At 40.9% G+C, this 17,500-nt stretch overlaps 2 protein-coding genes across 3 annotated transcripts in view; both read left to right on the top strand.

Moving 5' to 3' along the window:
* Positions 1-7,240, top strand: part of ogfod1 (2-oxoglutarate and iron-dependent oxygenase domain containing 1) — a 39,287-nt gene extending 32,047 nt beyond the window's left edge. The window contains exons 10-13 of the mRNA XM_049473691.1: positions 2,496-2,731; positions 3,648-3,764; positions 6,193-6,251; positions 7,030-7,240. Coding sequence (XP_049329648.1) covers positions 2,496-2,731; positions 3,648-3,764; positions 6,193-6,251; positions 7,030-7,188 — 571 coding nt within the window. The 3' untranslated portion in view covers positions 7,189-7,240. The remainder of the gene's footprint in view (positions 1-2,495; positions 2,732-3,647; positions 3,765-6,192; positions 6,252-7,029) is intronic.
* A 1,201-nt stretch (positions 7,241-8,441) lies between these two features.
* Positions 8,442-15,299, top strand: tradd (tnfrsf1a-associated via death domain). Of its 2 annotated transcripts, none has more exons than XM_049473701.1 (6): positions 8,442-8,639; positions 10,102-10,160; positions 10,263-10,410; positions 11,704-11,984; positions 14,357-14,483; positions 14,762-15,299. In XM_049473701.1, exons 2-6 carry the CDS (start codon positions 10,140-10,142, stop codon positions 15,058-15,060), a joined length of 876 nt encoding a protein of 291 aa, XP_049329658.1. In that variant the 5' UTR covers positions 8,442-8,639; positions 10,102-10,139; the 3' UTR covers positions 15,061-15,299. The 2 variants fall into 2 exon arrangements, with proteins under 2 accessions (XP_049329658.1, XP_049329657.1); XM_049473700.1 differs by having other exon boundaries at positions 8,447-8,639; positions 10,260-10,410.
* The last annotated feature ends 2,201 nt before the right edge of the window (positions 15,300-17,500 follow it).

The following is a 17,500-nucleotide window of genomic DNA, read 5'->3' as shown; positions in this document are numbered from 1 at the left end:
TGTGTTTGTGTGTGTGTGTGTGTGTGTGTGTGTGTGTGTGTGTGTGTGTGTGTAGTGTAGTGTAGTGTAGTGTAGTGTAGTGTAGTGTGTGTGTGTGTGTGTGTGTGTGTGTGTGTGTGTGTGTGTGTGTGTGTGTGTGTGTGTGTAGTGTAGTGTAGTGTAGTGTGTGTAGTGTAGTGTAGTGTAGTGTGTGTGTAGTGTAGTGTAGTGTAGTGTGTGTGTAGTGTAGTGTAGTGTAGTGTAGTGTAGTGTAGTGTAGTGTGTGTGTGTGTGTGTGTGTGTGTGTGTGTAGTGTAGTGTAGTGTAGTGTAGTGTAGTGTAGTGTAGTGTGTGTGTGTGTGTTGGGGGAGGTGGGGGATTGTAAAAGGCAGGATGTGGGTCAGTAAGGGATGTACTGTGTGTGTTTTTTATGCTGTAATTTATTATAATAAATCAGAACAGATACAGGAAACAAACGAGTAAAACCAGTGAACTCGAATCAGTGATCCTCCGATCATAGTGACAGCGCCTTACTCTGCTGGACCAATTAGAGTTCTTCCCCGGCTCATCCCCATCTCATAACTCATCCCCATCTCATAACTCATCCCCATCTCATAACTCATCCCCATCTCATAACTCATCCCCATCTCATCTTCATTCATCCACCTCATCTGAATTTCATAACTCATCCCACCCAGTAATGGGTGTATCTGAGTGTTGTGATTAGACAGGGTTGGATATACAGTTGTGGTCAAAAGTTTACATACACTTGTAAAAAAACATAATGTTATGGCTGTCTTGAGTTTTCAATAAGTTCTACAACTCTTATTTTTCTGTGATAGAGTGATCGGAACACATACATGTTTGTCACAAAAAACAGTCATAAAATTTGGTTCTTTCATAAATTTATTATGGGTCTGCTGAAAATGTCACCAAATCTGCTGGGTCAAAAATATACATACAGCAACAAAATTTGTCAATTTTGGTGATGTAGCGAGTTGTGTCAATCAAATTAGCTTCATGTCATGGCCTCTTCACTTCTTGTAAGTGATTCTGATTGACTACAGCTGTTGACTTCTCATGAGCCCATTTAAATAGGGCTCATTTGACCCAGTGATTAGACTCAGCTACAAAAGCTACAATGGGAAAGTCAAAGGAACTCAGTGTGGATCTGAAAAAGCGAATTATTGACTTGAACAAGTCAGGGAAGTCACTTGGAGCCATTTCAAAGCAGCTACAGGTCCCAAGAGCAACTGTGCAGACAATTATACGCAAGTATAAAGTGCATGGAACAGTTGTGTCACTGCCACGATCAGGAAGAAAACGCAAGCTATCACATGCTGCCGAGAGGAGATTGGTCAGGATGGTCAAGAGTCAACCAAGAATCACCAAGAAGCAGGTCTGCAAGGATTTGGAAGCTGATGGAACACAGGTGTCAGTCTCCACAGTCAAGCGTGTTTTACATCGCCATGGACTGAGAGGCTGCCGTGCAAGAAAGAAGCCCTTGCTCCAGAAAAGGCACCTTAAGACTCGGCTGAAGTTTGCTGCTGATCACATGGACAAAGATAAAACCTTCTGGAGGAAAGTTCTCTGGTCAGACGAAACAAAAATTGAGCTGTTTGGCCACAACACCCAGCAATATGTTTGGAGGAGAAAAGGTGAGGCCTTTAATCCCAGGAACACCATGCCTACTGTCAAGCATGGTGGTGGTAGTATTATGCTCTGGGGATGTTTTGCTGCCAGTGGAACTGGTTCTTTGCAGAAAGTAAATGGGATAATGAAGAAGGAGGATTACCTCCAAATTCTGCAGGAAAACTTAAAACCATCAGCCCGAAGGTTGGGTCTTGGGCGCAGTTGGGTGTTCCAACAAGACAATGACCCAAAACACACATCAAAAGTGGTAAAGGAATGGCTAAACCAGGCTAGAATTAAGGTTTTAGAATGGCCTTCCCAAAGTCCTGACTTAAACCCCATTGAGAACATGTGGACAGTGCTAAAGAAACGGGTTCATGCAAGAAAACCATCACATTTAGCTGAACTGCACCAATTCTGTCAAGAAGAGTGGTCAAACATTCGACCTGAAGCTTGCCAGGAGCTTGTGGATGGCTACCAAAAGCGCCTAGTTGCCGTGAAAATGGCCAAGGGACATGTAACCAAATACTAATGTTGCTGTATGTATATTTTTGACCCAGCAGATTTGGTGACATTTTCAGCAGACCCATAATAAATTTATGAAAGAACCAAATTTTATGAATGTTTTTTGTGACAAACATGTATGTGTTCCGATCACTCTATCACAGAAAAATAAGAGTTGTAGAACTTATTGAAAACTCAAGACAGCCATAACATTATGTTTTTTTACAAGTGTATGTAAACTTTTGACCACAACTGTATATCATATCTCTATCATTTCTTATGTGGTCATTACACTAAAATGATTGTGTGTGTGTGTGTGTGTGTGTGTATAATGTGTGTGTGTGTGTGTGTGTGTGTGTGTGTGTAATGTGTGTGTGTAGGTGTTATTCCCGGCTGCAGGTGGGCAGTATGGAGGTGTGTGTGAGGGAATGCTGGGATTTGTTCTCCTCTGAGCCGTTCTTCCTCCTGCTCTCCAACCTGACCGGCCTCGCCCTGCACCACCTCGCCCCGCAGGACCCGCAGAGCGACGGGTCGGACAGGGAGACAGCAGAGGAGGAGGGAGACGACCCGGCGGGACAGGGACCGAGCACATCTTCACCTCAGAAAAAAAACAAAGGTGATCCTGCTGTCTGTATAAAACTGTGCATCCTGTTAGTAATGTTCTGTCCATCATCCAAACTATATTATGTATTTTTCACACTATAAGCTGCCCTTAAAATCCTTTAATTTTCCCAAAAATGATCAGAGCTCCTTATAATCCGGTGCTCCTTATGTATGAATTCTATCAGTCAGGTATTAAGGAGCAGTAAAGACACTCCACTGAAGTACAGAGTTATACAGGAGATTCAGTTTAGTTCTCCAGCACCCAGACTGGAGCAGCATTAGCATTAGCTGCTAACCACTATTTCCCCGTTCAGAGGCGAGTATTATCGGCCTGTAGCCTGCTGCTAACCCTGGCTAGCACTGCTGGAGCGGTTAGCCGCTATGCTAATGCTCCAGCGTTAGTGCTGGAGAAATTCGGGAATCTAAGCTTACTGTATATAAACAATCAGCTTTCCTCTTTACCCAAATAAACAGGTTTCAGCAGAGAAATCTGTGTAGATTAACATTCAGCCTTTGTGTAAAAAAGAAAGTCTTTTTTCATGACAGTTTTGTTTATTTAGCTTAGCTTAGCTTTACTTAACTTATTTAGCTCCCCACCACCACCCAACAGTGAGACCTGCTGAATTAGAAGTTCCTTATATTGTCTCTTAAAATGTGCCTTATAATCCAGTGCACCTTATAGTGCAAAAATACGGTATACTGACGCATTACATTACAGTATAAAAGCCAGAGCTAAACTCTGTTAGTGTCCCTGAACAAACCTACAGGTTAATACCAGCTTCTGATTAATCTGTGCTTTACTGTATATGATTTAATGCGCTTCAATTTTTAATCAGTAGACAAGACTATTTTATATGTTTAAATACCATTTTATTTGTATCTATTTGTGTGTGTGTGTGTGTGTGTGTGTGTGTGTGTGTGTGTTTTAGGCCCTCCGGTGTGTGTAGGTGAGCTGCGGCGCTGGAGTCATGGTGATTACACACTACTGCACGATTCTGTTCAGAGGGAATTTGCTCTGGATCTGCTGCTTCATCTGGGCTGCAAAGGTAAAACTAAAGCTCTATCTGGATGGGATTATTTTCTCAGGGGGTTCTGAGTAATTTTCTCTTTTATAGATTTTTTATCCTCTGTGATTTTATTCCCGTCCAGAACGATCATGTAGGTGTTTTTCTCAGATGTCCTCTGAGAAAATTACAGGCTGAATTATCTACTGTTTTTCTCTGAACTCCGTGCTCCTCCGGTAATTTTAATAAAATAGATATTTGTCCACTGCTGCGCACCGTAATTACACTTTGGGTGCGCGTTTCCACGGAGATCCACATTAAAAACACAACAGCGAGTGGAAATGGAGGAGCTACTGATGTCATGTGACCGAAAAAAAGCCTAAAAACTCACAGATCCTCCTGTTTATACAACCCCTGGCAAAAAGTATGGAATCACCAGTCTTGGATGAGCACTCCTTCAGACATTTCATTCTGTAAAACAAACTCTGATCAAAAACATGATACAATAATAAGGTCATTCCAAAGTGCAACTTGTTGGCTTTCAGGAACACTCAAAGAAATGAAGAAAAAACATTGTGGAAGTCAGTGAATGTTACTTTTATTGACCAACCACAGGGAAAAAAATATGGAATCACTCAATTCTGAGGAAAAAAGTATGGAATCATGAAAAACAGATGAACAAAAGATGATTCAAAATACATCACTAGTATTTAGTTGCACCACCTTTGGCTTTTATAACGGCTTTCAGTCTCTGAGGCATGGACTTGATGAGTGACAAACAGTATTCTGCATCAATTTGGTGCCAACTCTCTTTGATAGCAGTTGCCAGATCAGCTTTGCAGGTCGGAGCCTTCTTGTGGACCATTTTTTTCCATTTCCACCACAGGTTTTCAATTGGGTTGAGATCTGGACTATTTGCAGGCCATGACATCGACTGAATGTGTCTTTCTCCAAGGAATGCCTTCACTGTTTTTGCCCTATGGCACGATGCATTGTCATCTTGGAAAATTATTTCATTATCTCCAAAAATCTGTTCAATTGAAGGGATGAGAAAACTGTCCAAAATGTCAATGTAAACTTGTGCATTGATAGAAGAATTAACCACAGTCATCTCCCCAGTGCCTTTGCCTGACATGCAGCCCCATATCATCAAGGACTGTGGAAATTTGGTTGTTTTCTTCAGGCAGGCCTCTTCATAAATCTCACTGGAACGGCACCAAACAAAAGTTCCAGCATCATCACCTTGTCCAATGCAGATTCTTGACTCATCACTGAAGATAACTTTCATCCAGTCATCCACAGTCCATGATTGCCTCTCCTTAGCCCACTGCAGTCTTGTTCTTTTATGTTTAGGTGTCAATGATGGTTTTCTTTTAGCTTTCCTGTATTGAAATCCCATTTCCTTTAGGCGATTTCTTACGGTTCGGTCACATACATTGGCTCCAGCTTCTTCCCATTTATGCTTCATCTGTTTAGTTGTACTTTTTCGGTTTTCAAGACAAATGGCCTTAAGTTGCTTGTCTTGACGCTTTGATGTCTTTCTCGGTCTACCAGTACGCTTGGCTTTAACAACCATTCCATGCTGTTTGTATTTGGTCCATATCTTGGATACAGCTGACTGTGAACAGCCCACATCTTTAGCAACCATGCGTGAAGAGTTACCTTCTTCAAGAAGTTTCACAATCCTCTCTTTTGTTTCAAGAGACATTTCTCTTGTTGGAGCCATGGTTCTTGCCACTCTAATTCGTCCAGCAGCCCTCCAAGGTGTCATGACTGCAGGTGTTTTTAACTGCAGACTAACGAGCAGATCTAATCTGAGGCAGGTGTCCATTTAGGGAAAGGAAATTGACTGGGTGTGTCCTTATTTTCTACCTTCAATTTGAGTGATTCCATACTTTTTTCCTCAGAATTGAGTGATTCCATATTTTTTTCCCTGTGGTTGGTCAATAAAAGTAACATTCACTGACTTCCACAATGTTTTTTCTTCATTTCTTTGAGTGTTCCTGAAAGCCAACAAGTTGCACTTTGGAATGACCTTATTATTGTATCATGTTTTTGATCGGAGTTTGTTTTACAGAATGAAATGTCTGAAGGAGTGCTCATCCAAGACTGGTGATTCCATACTTTTTGCCAGGGGTTGTACATAAGGGTTAATCTACAGTTACAGTAGATACAGAATCACCAACACTGTAATCTTTTGTACCCATGATGCTCCTGTACGTCACCAAGGAGAGACGGATTTCAGCACAACACCTCTTTTACTTCTTCTATTGTTTATTGATGATAGACTAACTCTGTAAACTTCCTGTGATTGATCTGAATAAAGAGTTTCACACTGTAAACCAACCGGATCAGGGATCTGTTGGTTTGGTCCAGACTCTGGTTCCTCTGGTGGTGGGTGGAATTAAAATGGGTCTATAAAGTGAATTCTATACTGATAAACTAAATATACTGTGGTCATGTTTTTCAGGTTGGAAGGCGGAGTTTGGAGGTTTTACCTCGTATATTGCTCATGATGAAGATGAAGAGGTCAGTGTTTAAATTAGAGGATTAGATCTGCAGTTTTACCACCGTCCTCCTCGTTCTAGAGCTTCACATGAGATTATAATATACAGCCTCAGAGCTACTCAGGGAATGGTTAGCTAGTTAGCGCTAACACAACCACTGCACGTCCTTCTGGATGCTTAGCTTAGCTACCCAGCTAAAAAATTAGTGCCAGTTTCACCAGTAAAAAACCTACTCCCAAATCAGAACCTGTGTTTTGGAGCTGTGTGTGTTTTGTTTAACCTGTTAATAACCCCCCAACCCCGTGTGTTAAACACTGTAGCTATAGCAGAGAAATAGCCATAATGCTAGCTTTAATTTTTAAAGTTTTAATTGTGAGTTCTATACTGGTGAGTTGTATGCTAGCTTGTTAGCTGAATAGCTAAGCTAATGAAATTCCAGTTAAAGAAGCTACTTTTTCAGTGTTGTTTAACTAGTCAGATTAACCATTTGGGATATCTATACACACACACACACACACACACACACACACACACAGGGTATATATGAACACGCCTGCTGTATGGACTTTGTGGAGGCGATGGTGTTTTAATCTAAAGTGATATGATTTTAAAGGTCAGAAAATAGATCCTAAATGTCCCAAATTAATATTGTGATATAAATTTTATCCATATCTAGTATTTTTTTTTTATATGTATATATTTTTTATTGTGTTAAATAAACCCTTTACACATTGTGTTGTGTATTATGTGTTGTTGTGTATATGTGTGTGTTATATATGTTATATGTGTGTGTTTTGTAGCTCCTGACGGTGTATCCGGAGGAGAACTCGCTGGCTCTGGTTTATAGAGATAAAGAGACTCTGAAATTTGTTAAACACGTGAACGTCAGCAGCGCCGCCCAGCGGCCGGACCAGACCGACCCCGCCTTCTACGATTTCTCCTTCACCTACTACGAGTGAAGCTGATTGGCTGTTTCTGTGGGAAACATAATAAAACGGGTTCTCACACAGAGTCGGTTTCCTCTCACTGATTTATTCTTAATGTTCTCAGGCTATGTTCACACAGCAGGTAAAAGTGGCCCAAACAGGATTATTTTATAATTTTTTCACTCTCAGTTTAATGTGATTTAATCCAATGTTAGTGTGACTTAGTAGCGCTTCACGTGAAGTTTCAGTTTCATCTTCCAGCAGTTCCAGTTTCTGCAGCTGAATGTGTTCCTGCTCACTGTATGTGGAGTGTGTTCATACTTGGTTTTGTAAAACTTTGCTTTAAAGTAGTCCTCAGCCTACTCCATTAAAGCTTTGTTTTATCTGGAAAACTTAAATCATATTTTTTTTTTAACAAAGTAAGAATTTTACGCATTTTGGTAAAAGCCTGGAGATGTATTAGCGTTATTTTTGTTAGCGGTATTTATCCTTATAAACACAGCAGCATTACTGCTCGTTTCTGAAGGTAGATTACCTTTCATTTACAGTGAAATATATTGTTATTAAATAAATTACACTCTGCGTGTACAGTACAGTAGAGAGTACAGTAGGTCATGCTTCTGCTTCTCCATCAGCAGCCGGAGTCTGAGAGAGAGTACAATAGATCATGCTGTTTCTCTCTGTCTGGGTACAGTAGGGGGCGCTCTCTCCCCTCATTAATTTTATTTGTGATCCTGGTTGGTTCAGGCGTCTGTTATCTGATATATCAGAGCTAAAGCTTATTGTTTAAATGTCTCTTTCTACATGTGAAGACCAAATATACATATTCAACAAAATACAAAAATATATATATATATATTTATTTTTGGAGCTGTGGGATCATCTGATGTGAGTCTTATTCCTCCCAGTGTTTCCTGATTCTCCTGATTCTCTGAATATAAACAATACATATAAATTAATATGTATTGTAAAAAAAAATTACAGGGGAATCAACCTAAAAGCGGTGCATGAATCAATTAGTGAATCTTAGAAACTTTAAAAATATAAAGTTTATTTAATAATTAATGAATATATTACTACAGTTACAGCTAAGCCACGCCCCTAAACTATTTCATCCGCTGCTAAAGTTTTTGTTGTTTTCACAATAGGTAACATTTATTTTTAAGGAAGATTTACAGATGTCATGATAAATGTATAAACACACGTACACACATACAATATATATAATATATTGTTTCCAATATATGTTTTGGAGCTCGAGACCATTTCCGGGACTGCACTGTGGCAAGTCCTCCACCAATCACAGCGCGGAACACGCTCGTCTCAGCCAATCAGAGTGCACGGAGCGCGAGGTGGGCGTGTTCCAAAAGTCATGAAACTCAGCTAATCTGGCTTTTTTACTTTTCGACTTTTATTCAGAATTATTCACTAAAAACAGCCAAATAATCTTCTTTACTACCGACCAGCAGCGTTCACACCAGCCTGTGAGTAATCCGGATTAACCGCGCGGGGTTGGGCCGAGTTTAAGCGCTGTAGAGAGATTAGTTTATTAGTTTTGGGTCTGAGGAGAAACTTTTAGCTCAGTGAGATTAGCATGTTAGCATGTTAGCATGTTAGCTAACGCTCTCTGAGCGCGAGCTTGTTAGCAGCTGTAGCAGGTGTTAGCCAGGCTAGGCTAGGGTAGGCTAGACTAGGCTAGCTAAGTATCTGGTGTTTAATTAATAATTCGGTGTTTAATTCGTTTTCTATCTGTGTGAATACTCCGCGAAGGATGTTGTTTTTATGCTGTGTGACGTCAGTTTTTCTTAAGGGTCGCTTTAGAGACTGACCCACTTTCATCTGAGTTAATCTCATCAGTGTTTTACAGCAGATTACAGATTATTACAGATTATTACCTCTTTTGCGGAGTTTTTACATTAAACTATTGCAGTTTACAGAAATCAGAGATCAGATCTGTTTATTCAGAGATCAGATCTGTTTATTCTCATTTATTTCTCTGGTGTCGTATTTTGTCAATTTTCTCAGATTTTTAAAGAATAATTTTCCTCTCAATCGGAGCCTAAAAGTCATTTTTTATAGTATATATATTTGTCCAATAATTTCTATTCATTGAGAAACTGGATTTTAAGAGTAACAGAGAGACACAAGGATATATAGATATATTTCTTTATTGTTGTCATTGCACAGAGTATAATAAATTATATTTATGTCATTTACACTACAGACAGCAATAAAGTAAAAAAATATATATCAGGCTGCCTGTGTGAGATCTTCCACTTTAGGCATTATGGGATGTGTATTACTTAAGGAACTTGTGAAACCAGTGAAGAGGTATTGTATTTTAGCACAACAATTAAGCAATAATACACTCGAGATTCGTGCTATAAGGTGTAATATTGGCACTACTGTGTTGTGGTTATAGTTTAGCAATATTACCGGTTATAGCACGAACCTCGAGTGTATTATTGTGATTATACCACAGTTCCATTATCACTGTTTATTGAAAGATTTTAAAGAATTAAAGAGGAGGAGAAAATAGGATCTGTTTGGTTATAAAAACTCCACCAGTTAAAATAGTTCCATTGCTGCTCTGTTTGTAGCGGCACTGTTTGGTTTGTAAGCGCTGCATCGCTGCTAGGTTACCTGTATGTGGCGGAGTAATACATGGAGAGCTTCGTTTACAGTGCATTACTGGCTGATAACGGTGCTCAAAGAACAAACGTCTCTCAGCCAATCACATCGCAGGGTCAGAACTAACTGTAGTATAATACAAAGCATGGAATTGTAGAATCGGAAAATGTTTGTTTTTTCTTGTTTTATTGAGTTTGTGCTGAAACTGGAATGGTTGTCAGGCGTTTATGCAGAACAGTATCTGTGGTGTAATTGTGTTAATAGTGTGTTAGTGTATTAATTGTGTTGTGTGTTAATGTGTGTGTGTGTGTGCAGGTGCTGAGAGGAGTGGGGGGGTTTGGGATGCTGAGGAGATGGACAGCACTGAAAACTCGGTACCCTGTTATTATCACTGGAGTACCTGTTCATAATCCTGTGTGTATGTATAATGTGTGTGTGTGTGTGTGTGTATAATGTGTGTGTGTGTGTTGCAGAAGATGTCAGTGAGGGTGGAGGAGCGGGCGTGGTCGGGGTGTGTGGTGCTGTTTCTGCGCTGCTGTAACTCCGGTTCTGATCTTCTCACTTCCTACAAAGACCAGCAGGAGAAGTTCAGCGTCTTTAAGGTCATCAAACTGACTCTAACAGGTGAGCGTCAGGTACTGGGGGCGGGGCTTATGTGTAAATAACCTACAAAACAAGTCAAAAGTTCCCACTCTCTTCTCCTTTATTATTATTATTACTCTTTAGATTCTTCAGAGTAGCAGCTTTTATTTTGAAGCTTTACTCCATTATCGGTTCATCTGCAGAATTTCAGACCAAATACAGGAAGTACTTCACATCCTTCTCCAAACCAATCAGTATCGAGTATAGGGTTATTAGTAATCTGTAGTGAGTTTTTATTGAGCTGAACTGCTTAAATATTTACAGTGTTAAAACAGAAACACAGACAGGTGCTGTAAATCAGTCAGGTGTGTAAACGGTGTGTAAACGGTGTGTATTAATGTTCTGGTGTTTAAAACAGTTTAAACGTTGTGTAAACTGCGAGTGTTAATGCTGTGGTGTGTAAACGTTGTGTAAACTGCGCGTATTAACGCTGTGGTGTGTAAACGTTGTGTAAACTGCGCGTATTAACGCTGTGGTGTGTAAATGTTGTGTAAACTGCGCGTATTAACGCTGTGGTGTGTAAATGTTGTGTAAACTGCGTGTATTAACGCTGTGGTGTGTAAACGTTGTGTAAACTGCGAGTTAATGCTGTGGTGTGTAAACGTTGTGTAAACTGCGTGTATTAACACTGTGGTGTGTAAACGTTGTGTAAACTGCGCGTGTTAACGCTGTGGTGTGTAAACGTTGTGTAAACTTTGTGTAAACGGTTAGTATTAACGCTGTGGTGTGTAAATGTTGTGTAAAGTGCGAGCATTAACACTGTAGTGTGTAAAACATTGTGTAAAGTGTGAGTATTAATGTTGTGGTGTGTAAATGTTGTGTAAACTGCGTGTGTTAACGCTGTGGTGTGTAAACATTGTGTAAAGTGCGAGTATTAACACTGTAGTGTGTAAAAGTTGTGTAAACTGCGCGTGTTAACGCTGTGGTGTGTAAACGTTGTGTAAACTTTGTGTAAGCGGTGTGTATTAACGCTGTGGTGTGTAAATGTTGTGTAAAGTGCGAGTATTAATGCTGTGGTGTGTAAACATTGTGTAAAGTGCGTGTATTAATGCTGTGGTGTGTAAACATTGTGTAAAGTGCGTGTATTAATGCTGTGGTGTGTAAACATTGTGTAAAGTGCGTGTATTAATGCTGTGGTGTGTAAACATTGTGTAAAGTGCGTGTATTAATGCTGTAGTGTGTAAACATTGTGTAAAGTGCGTGTATTAATGCTGTGGTGTGTAAACATTGTGTAAAGTGCGTGTATTAATGCTGTGGTGTTGTGCTGTGGAGCAGATGTAGCGGGAGGTCTGGACGGGTACGAGATCCTGAAGCTGCACGACGCTGATCCGTTTCTGGGGGTGGAGCTAAAGTTTGTGGATCCGTTGCCGTGTAAACGTTTCCTGGACAGTTACGCGTGCGGCGCACTACTGCAGTGCGTCTCTCAGCACGCCTCACGCCTCCTCGCACTGCCCGACACACTTCCTGTTCACGCCATGCTGAAAGCAGGAACACACACCCTGGACCAGAACCTTCAGGACCCGGAGCTCTGCCTGCAGTACATATACCAGTCTCAGGTATATACTCTACACGTATATACACATATATACACTCTCACATATACCAGTCTCAGGTATATACTCTATACATATATACACATATATACACTCAAACATATACCAGTCTCAGGTATATACTCTATACATATATACACTCTCACATATACCAGTCTCAGGTATATACTCTACACGTATATACACATATATACACTCTCACATATACCAGTCTCAGGTACATATTCCATACATATATACACATATATAAACTTTCACATATACCAGTCTCAGATATACAGTGTTGGGAGTAACGGCGTTACTTTTTTTCAGTAACGAGTAATCTAACTAATTACTCTGACTGTAACTATAACGCCGTTACCATTTCCGACACCCCGTTACTGCACGTTACTTTAGCCGCTCTATGAACTTTTTTTTTTTTAACTTCGCTTTGCCCTGGTTAACCCCTCCTCTGTCCGGTGAACTTGAGCTTCTGGCCGCTGTGCCTGTGGTTTGGCGTGGTGAAGTGAGGCACAATTGTGACGATTTGCTGCTCTAATTAATTCAGTGATTGCCGTGGACAGCCCAAGTTCCGATTTAAGTACGTTAAGCTCTTTTTAGCTGCTCCGGTTTTTGTGGTGCTGCTGCTTTCTATTTTAGAGCTTAGATTCTCTGCCCGAATCCCACCTGACCTGAGGACCGACCCGAAATCAGGCTCCTATTTTTATTTTATATAAAGCTCTGGTGTGATAATCACTATGTTGCTAAATAACCAATTATTATTGTTCACTAAAGCGAACGAAATAGCGAAAACTGAAAGTGAAAAACATTTGTGTTAACTGAATCTAATAAAAACGGTAATTAAAAGGAAAAAACAAAACTATCTCGAATCTTTTGTGTTTATAAAACTAACTAAAACGAACTGAAATTACTGATAGAATACCCTCATTTTCGTGTTTAATTTATTTATAAGCGCTGTTGTACAGCGGAGTTGTACAGCGGGAGTTGTTGTGCCGAGCGCGCGGCACTCGTGGTCCGTTAGTTCTTGTGTAAAGCGCTCGCGCTAGCAAGCCCACCCTAAAAACTTACTGAACAGAAAAAATAAAAACAAAATTAAATTAAACTATAATAATAATGAAAAATTTAATCACGTAGCTCTGGGGGCACGTGAACTCCTCCGCGTGTGTAGCTGTTCTTAAAAATCATTTTAATTAAATAATAGTTGTATGCTTCTATGTTACAGTGTTAATTAACATAATTCTGATTATATTTCGCTCATTCAATCAGCCCGAAAACAGACAGTTTATGGGGCGGATTGGGTCGGGCTGATAATGACAGTTTATGGTTCGGGTTTGGGCAGAACGGGTCGGATTTTGGTCTTTTGGTGAAGCTGTTATATTAATACCATTTTAACGGGCATTACATTTTTGTTTTTGTCCATTATTTTGTTTTATATATACATATTTCCTTTGAGTGTGGCTTGGTTTGTTTAACTCCATCCCCAGACACGTTTTTCCGCTTTTTTCAGTATTATAAGTTTTAGTAATTTTCTTTGGTTCTGTGGAGAATTTCGTTTTATTTTTTCGAAATTCGTTAGATTATATTTTTGTCAACATTTTGGGTTTATTTTGTTTGTTATTTTTCTAATAATAATAGTAAATGCATAATTGATTTCCTTTTTTTGACGGGCGAATAATAAAAAGTAACGCGATAGTTACTTTTACTGGTAACTAGTTACTTTTATAGTGGAGTAACTCCCTTAGTAACTTTTTTGGAGAAGTAACGAGTAACTATAACTAATTACTTTTTCAAAGTAACGTGCCCAACACTGCAGATATATACTCCATACATATATACACATATATACACTTTCACACATATACCAATCTCAGGTATATACTTTACACATATATACACATGTATACACTCTCACATATACCAGTCTCAGGTATATACTCTATACATATATACACTTTTCCATATACCAGTCTCAGGTACATACTCTCAGCAGATACTAAACTAAACCCGGAGACCACCGGCCGAACATCGCGTGCGGCTTGCAGGATGCTGAAACTGGAAGCACTTTACTCTGAGTTTAAAGTTTTTGTGGTGCTTTTTTATAGTTTTATATGGAGATACTATTATTAGGCTTGGGGTCCTCACACTTTATACACAGCTATATGTATCTAAAGTTATTTTAAGGCCACCCTTTACTGTCTTTATAGGTTCTGTTTTAAACACAGGATTAATTGTCTCTAAAATTAATACAATTAATTTCTCTGGATATCTGCAGGTATCTGTAGGTTATAGCTGTAGGATGCTAAGCTAACGTCGTGTAAACTGTTCAGAAATGCAGTAAAATGTGATTAATAACTATAATTTCTGTCTGTTTATAGCCGGTGCGTTTGCGAGATGACGAGGTCACTCAGCTCGAGCAGCAGCTACAGAACAGCTACGCTTCACCCATTAAGAAACCACAGGAAGTGCCCAAAAACTGCTTCCTGTTCCAGAAGCGAGTGTTCGGTAAGAGATGGTAGGGCTGGGCGATATGGTAAAAATATTGTATCATTGTATCATATTTTAAGAAATTGTCTTTACACGCAATATTTATTAGAGGTGGGATAAAAATAATTGATTAAAGGTGGAGATTAATTATTAGATAATAACTAATTAAAGGTGAGATTAATTATTAGATAATAACTAATTAAAGGTGGAGATGAATTATTCGATCATAACTCATTAAAGAGTGAGATGATTTATGATGAGATAATAACTTGTGATTGATCGGTGTGTTCTGGAAGATGATAGGCCGCTGACGTCTGCAGACCAGCAGCGATTCGCCGCTCATGCGGGGCGGGACTGGAAGCGAGTGGGCCGGGCTTTACAGAAGAACTGCAGAGCTCTGAAGGGAAACGCCATCGACAACCTCGCCTACGAGTATGAGAGGGAGGGGCTATACGAACAGGCCTATCAGCTGGTGGGGCGCTTCATCCAATCAGAGGGCCGGAGTGCCAGGCTGGGGCGTCTGATTGGTGCACTGGAGGAAACCAAGCTCACCAGCATCGCTGAAGTCATGCTGGACATTCAGCCACGAGAATAAGAGACTGAGAGTCTGTGCGAGAGTGTGTGTGCGAGAGTGTTTTAGAGTGTGAGTGTGCAAGAGTGTGTTAAGAGTGTTGAGTGTGCGATTGAGCTAAATACAAAGTACCAATTAATTTGAAGTTTTCTTTTTCTTTTTTGTGATATTTTTATGTTTTTTTCATCATGTCTGGATTTTTTTTTCTGTTTTTCTGTGTGAAAATTCTCCCTCATCCCGTCAATAAAACTCTATAAAATAGATTTACTATAGAATTCCCTTTACCTGTTCTCTGTGTGAACTAAAAAGCAACTCTGGGATGAGGCAGATAGTCGAGGATGAGGGGGTAAGTTGGGGAAGAGGTGGTTGGTTGGAAAAGAGGTTTTAGTCTGGGATAAGGTGGTAAGTCGGGATGAGGCAGATAGTAGAGGAAGAGGTTTTAGAGACGAGGCGGAAAGTTAGGAAGAGGCGGATAGTTGTGGATGAGGTGGTTGGTCGAGGAAGATGTAGTTAGACGTGGAAGAGGCGGATAGTCGGGGATGAGGCGGATAGTCATGGGTAAGGCAGATAGTCGGGACGAGTTGGTTGGTCGGGGAAGAGGTTTTAGTCGGGGATGAGACAGATAGTCGGGATGAGTTGGTTAGTTGGGGAAGAGCGGGTAGTCAGGGATGAGGCTGTTAGTCAGGGATGAGTTGGTTAGTCAGGGAAGACGCGGTTTGTCGGAGATGAGGCGGATAGTCGGGGATGAGTAGGTTAGTCGGGGAAGAGGTTTTAGTCTGGGATGAGGCGGATAGTCGGGAAGACGCGGTTTGTCGGGGATGAGGCGGATAGTCGGGGATGAGTAGGTTAGTCGGGGATGAGGTTTTAGTCTGGGATGAGGCGGATAGTCGGGAATAAGGCGGAAAATCAAGGATGAGGCAGATAGTCTGGGATGAGTAGGTTAGTCAGGGAAGACGCGGTTTGTCGGGGATGAGGCGGATAGTCGGGGATGAGTAGGTTAGTCGGGGAAGAGGTTTTAGTCTGGGATGAGGCGGATAGTCGGGAATAAGGCGGAAAATCAAGGATGAGGCAGATAGTCTGGGATGAGTAGGTTAGTCGGGGATGAGGTTTTAGTCGGGGATGAGTTGGTTAGTGGGGAATGGTTTGTACCATATTCTAGTGAAAATTCCAGTGGAGACTCAGATCTGATATTCAGATGGACAAAATGAGAACTAGATGCCACTCTGAAGATTAAAATCCAAAAAAGAAAAGTATCCTGATTTCCTGACCTGACCACACAACCAGCATCCTGGTATCAGGTGTGTTGGGTCACTTCATTAGTCTGATAAACCAGTGGAAGAAAAAACGAGAATATAAACCTAAACAGTTGGGCTGCGGAGCTGAGCTCTGATATGAGACGCCTTTATTCTTAGAAATTAATTTTAGCTTAATGGTATCTATTGAGGGCGGTGAGATTAATGAAATGGAGGAGGCTTTTCTCCATTAAAGCATTACCCCCCTCAGCCCCGCCCCCTCCCTGCCATTAAAGTATTAGACAGCCGAGAGATCACATTCATTTGGTTATGGGGATTTAGCTCCTCCTGCTCCTCTGCTGCTGGAGCTCCGGCAGGTCCAGGAGAACACCACCGCCCAGCAGGACCACCAGTAGGTCCACCAGTAGGCCTGAATGCAGCATGCCCACCCTGCCTGCTGCCGGTGTAGTGGTGATGTGGTGATGGTGTGGTGGTGTAATGGGTGGCTGTGTGTTATTATTAAAGGGCTCCTCCTCTGGATAACACACTCCTGTGTATAACACACTCCTCTGGGTGGAGGATTATGTAATGTGTGCGTGTGACGTGGAGGCTTTACGGAGGAGCGGCGGCGGTGAGGTCGCCGGTAATAAAGTTAAAAGCACGTTAAGCGGGCCACGCGCCCCGATACGGCTCTTATCTCAGTGAAGTAATCCATCACAACCGTCTGTGGTGTTTATGAGTGTTTGTTTGAGTGTGTTTGGGGGATGGATGCTTTGGATTGTTCTCTTTAGTTTCTCTCAGATTCACGTCAGTGACGCATGTTAATGTTACGCAGCCTGACTCTCCTTCCACATTACCGGACTCCATTTCCCAGAATCCTATGTTTTATGACATCACCGTCAGTCGCTCTCCTTCGCCCAATCACGTTACGCTCCGACGCTCAGATTCACCTGTGTTCTGAGGAAGTTCCGGGTTATGCTCATCATGTATTTTGTATTTAAGGTTGCATTATGTATTCTATCTTCGCGAGGTATTGTCGACTTTGGTTGCATGCTAAGCGTTTCTCATGTGTTCTTCTAGTGCATTCTCGTTACGACTCTCTTTTCTGGTTTATCGGTTTATGTCTCTTGTTTTGCCCCTTTTGGATTTAATGTTTGGTTGGACTGTCTTTTGGTTACGAACACGGACTGTTTATACTACTACGGCTTCTGTATTCGGTGAGATTATTGTTT

Source organism: Astyanax mexicanus, unplaced genomic scaffold (assembly GCF_023375975.1).
Source record: "Astyanax mexicanus isolate ESR-SI-001 unplaced genomic scaffold, AstMex3_surface scaffold_43, whole genome shotgun sequence".
In the NCBI taxonomy this organism is placed as follows: Eukaryota; Metazoa; Chordata; class Actinopteri; order Characiformes; family Acestrorhamphidae; genus Astyanax; species Astyanax mexicanus.
This window is presented reverse-complemented; position numbering and strand designations above follow the sequence as displayed.

Coding starts and splice junctions, on each gene's coding strand:
- tradd (XM_049473700.1), top strand. CDS start 10,140: ATGGACAGCACTGAAAACTCG. Junction 10,411..11,703: donor CATCAAACTGACTCTAACAG/GTGAGCGTCAGG, acceptor GCTGTGGAGCAG/ATGTAGCGGGAGGTCTGGAC. Junction 14,484..14,761: donor GTTCCAGAAGCGAGTGTTCG/GTAAGAGATGGT, acceptor GTGTTCTGGAAG/ATGATAGGCCGCTGACGTCT.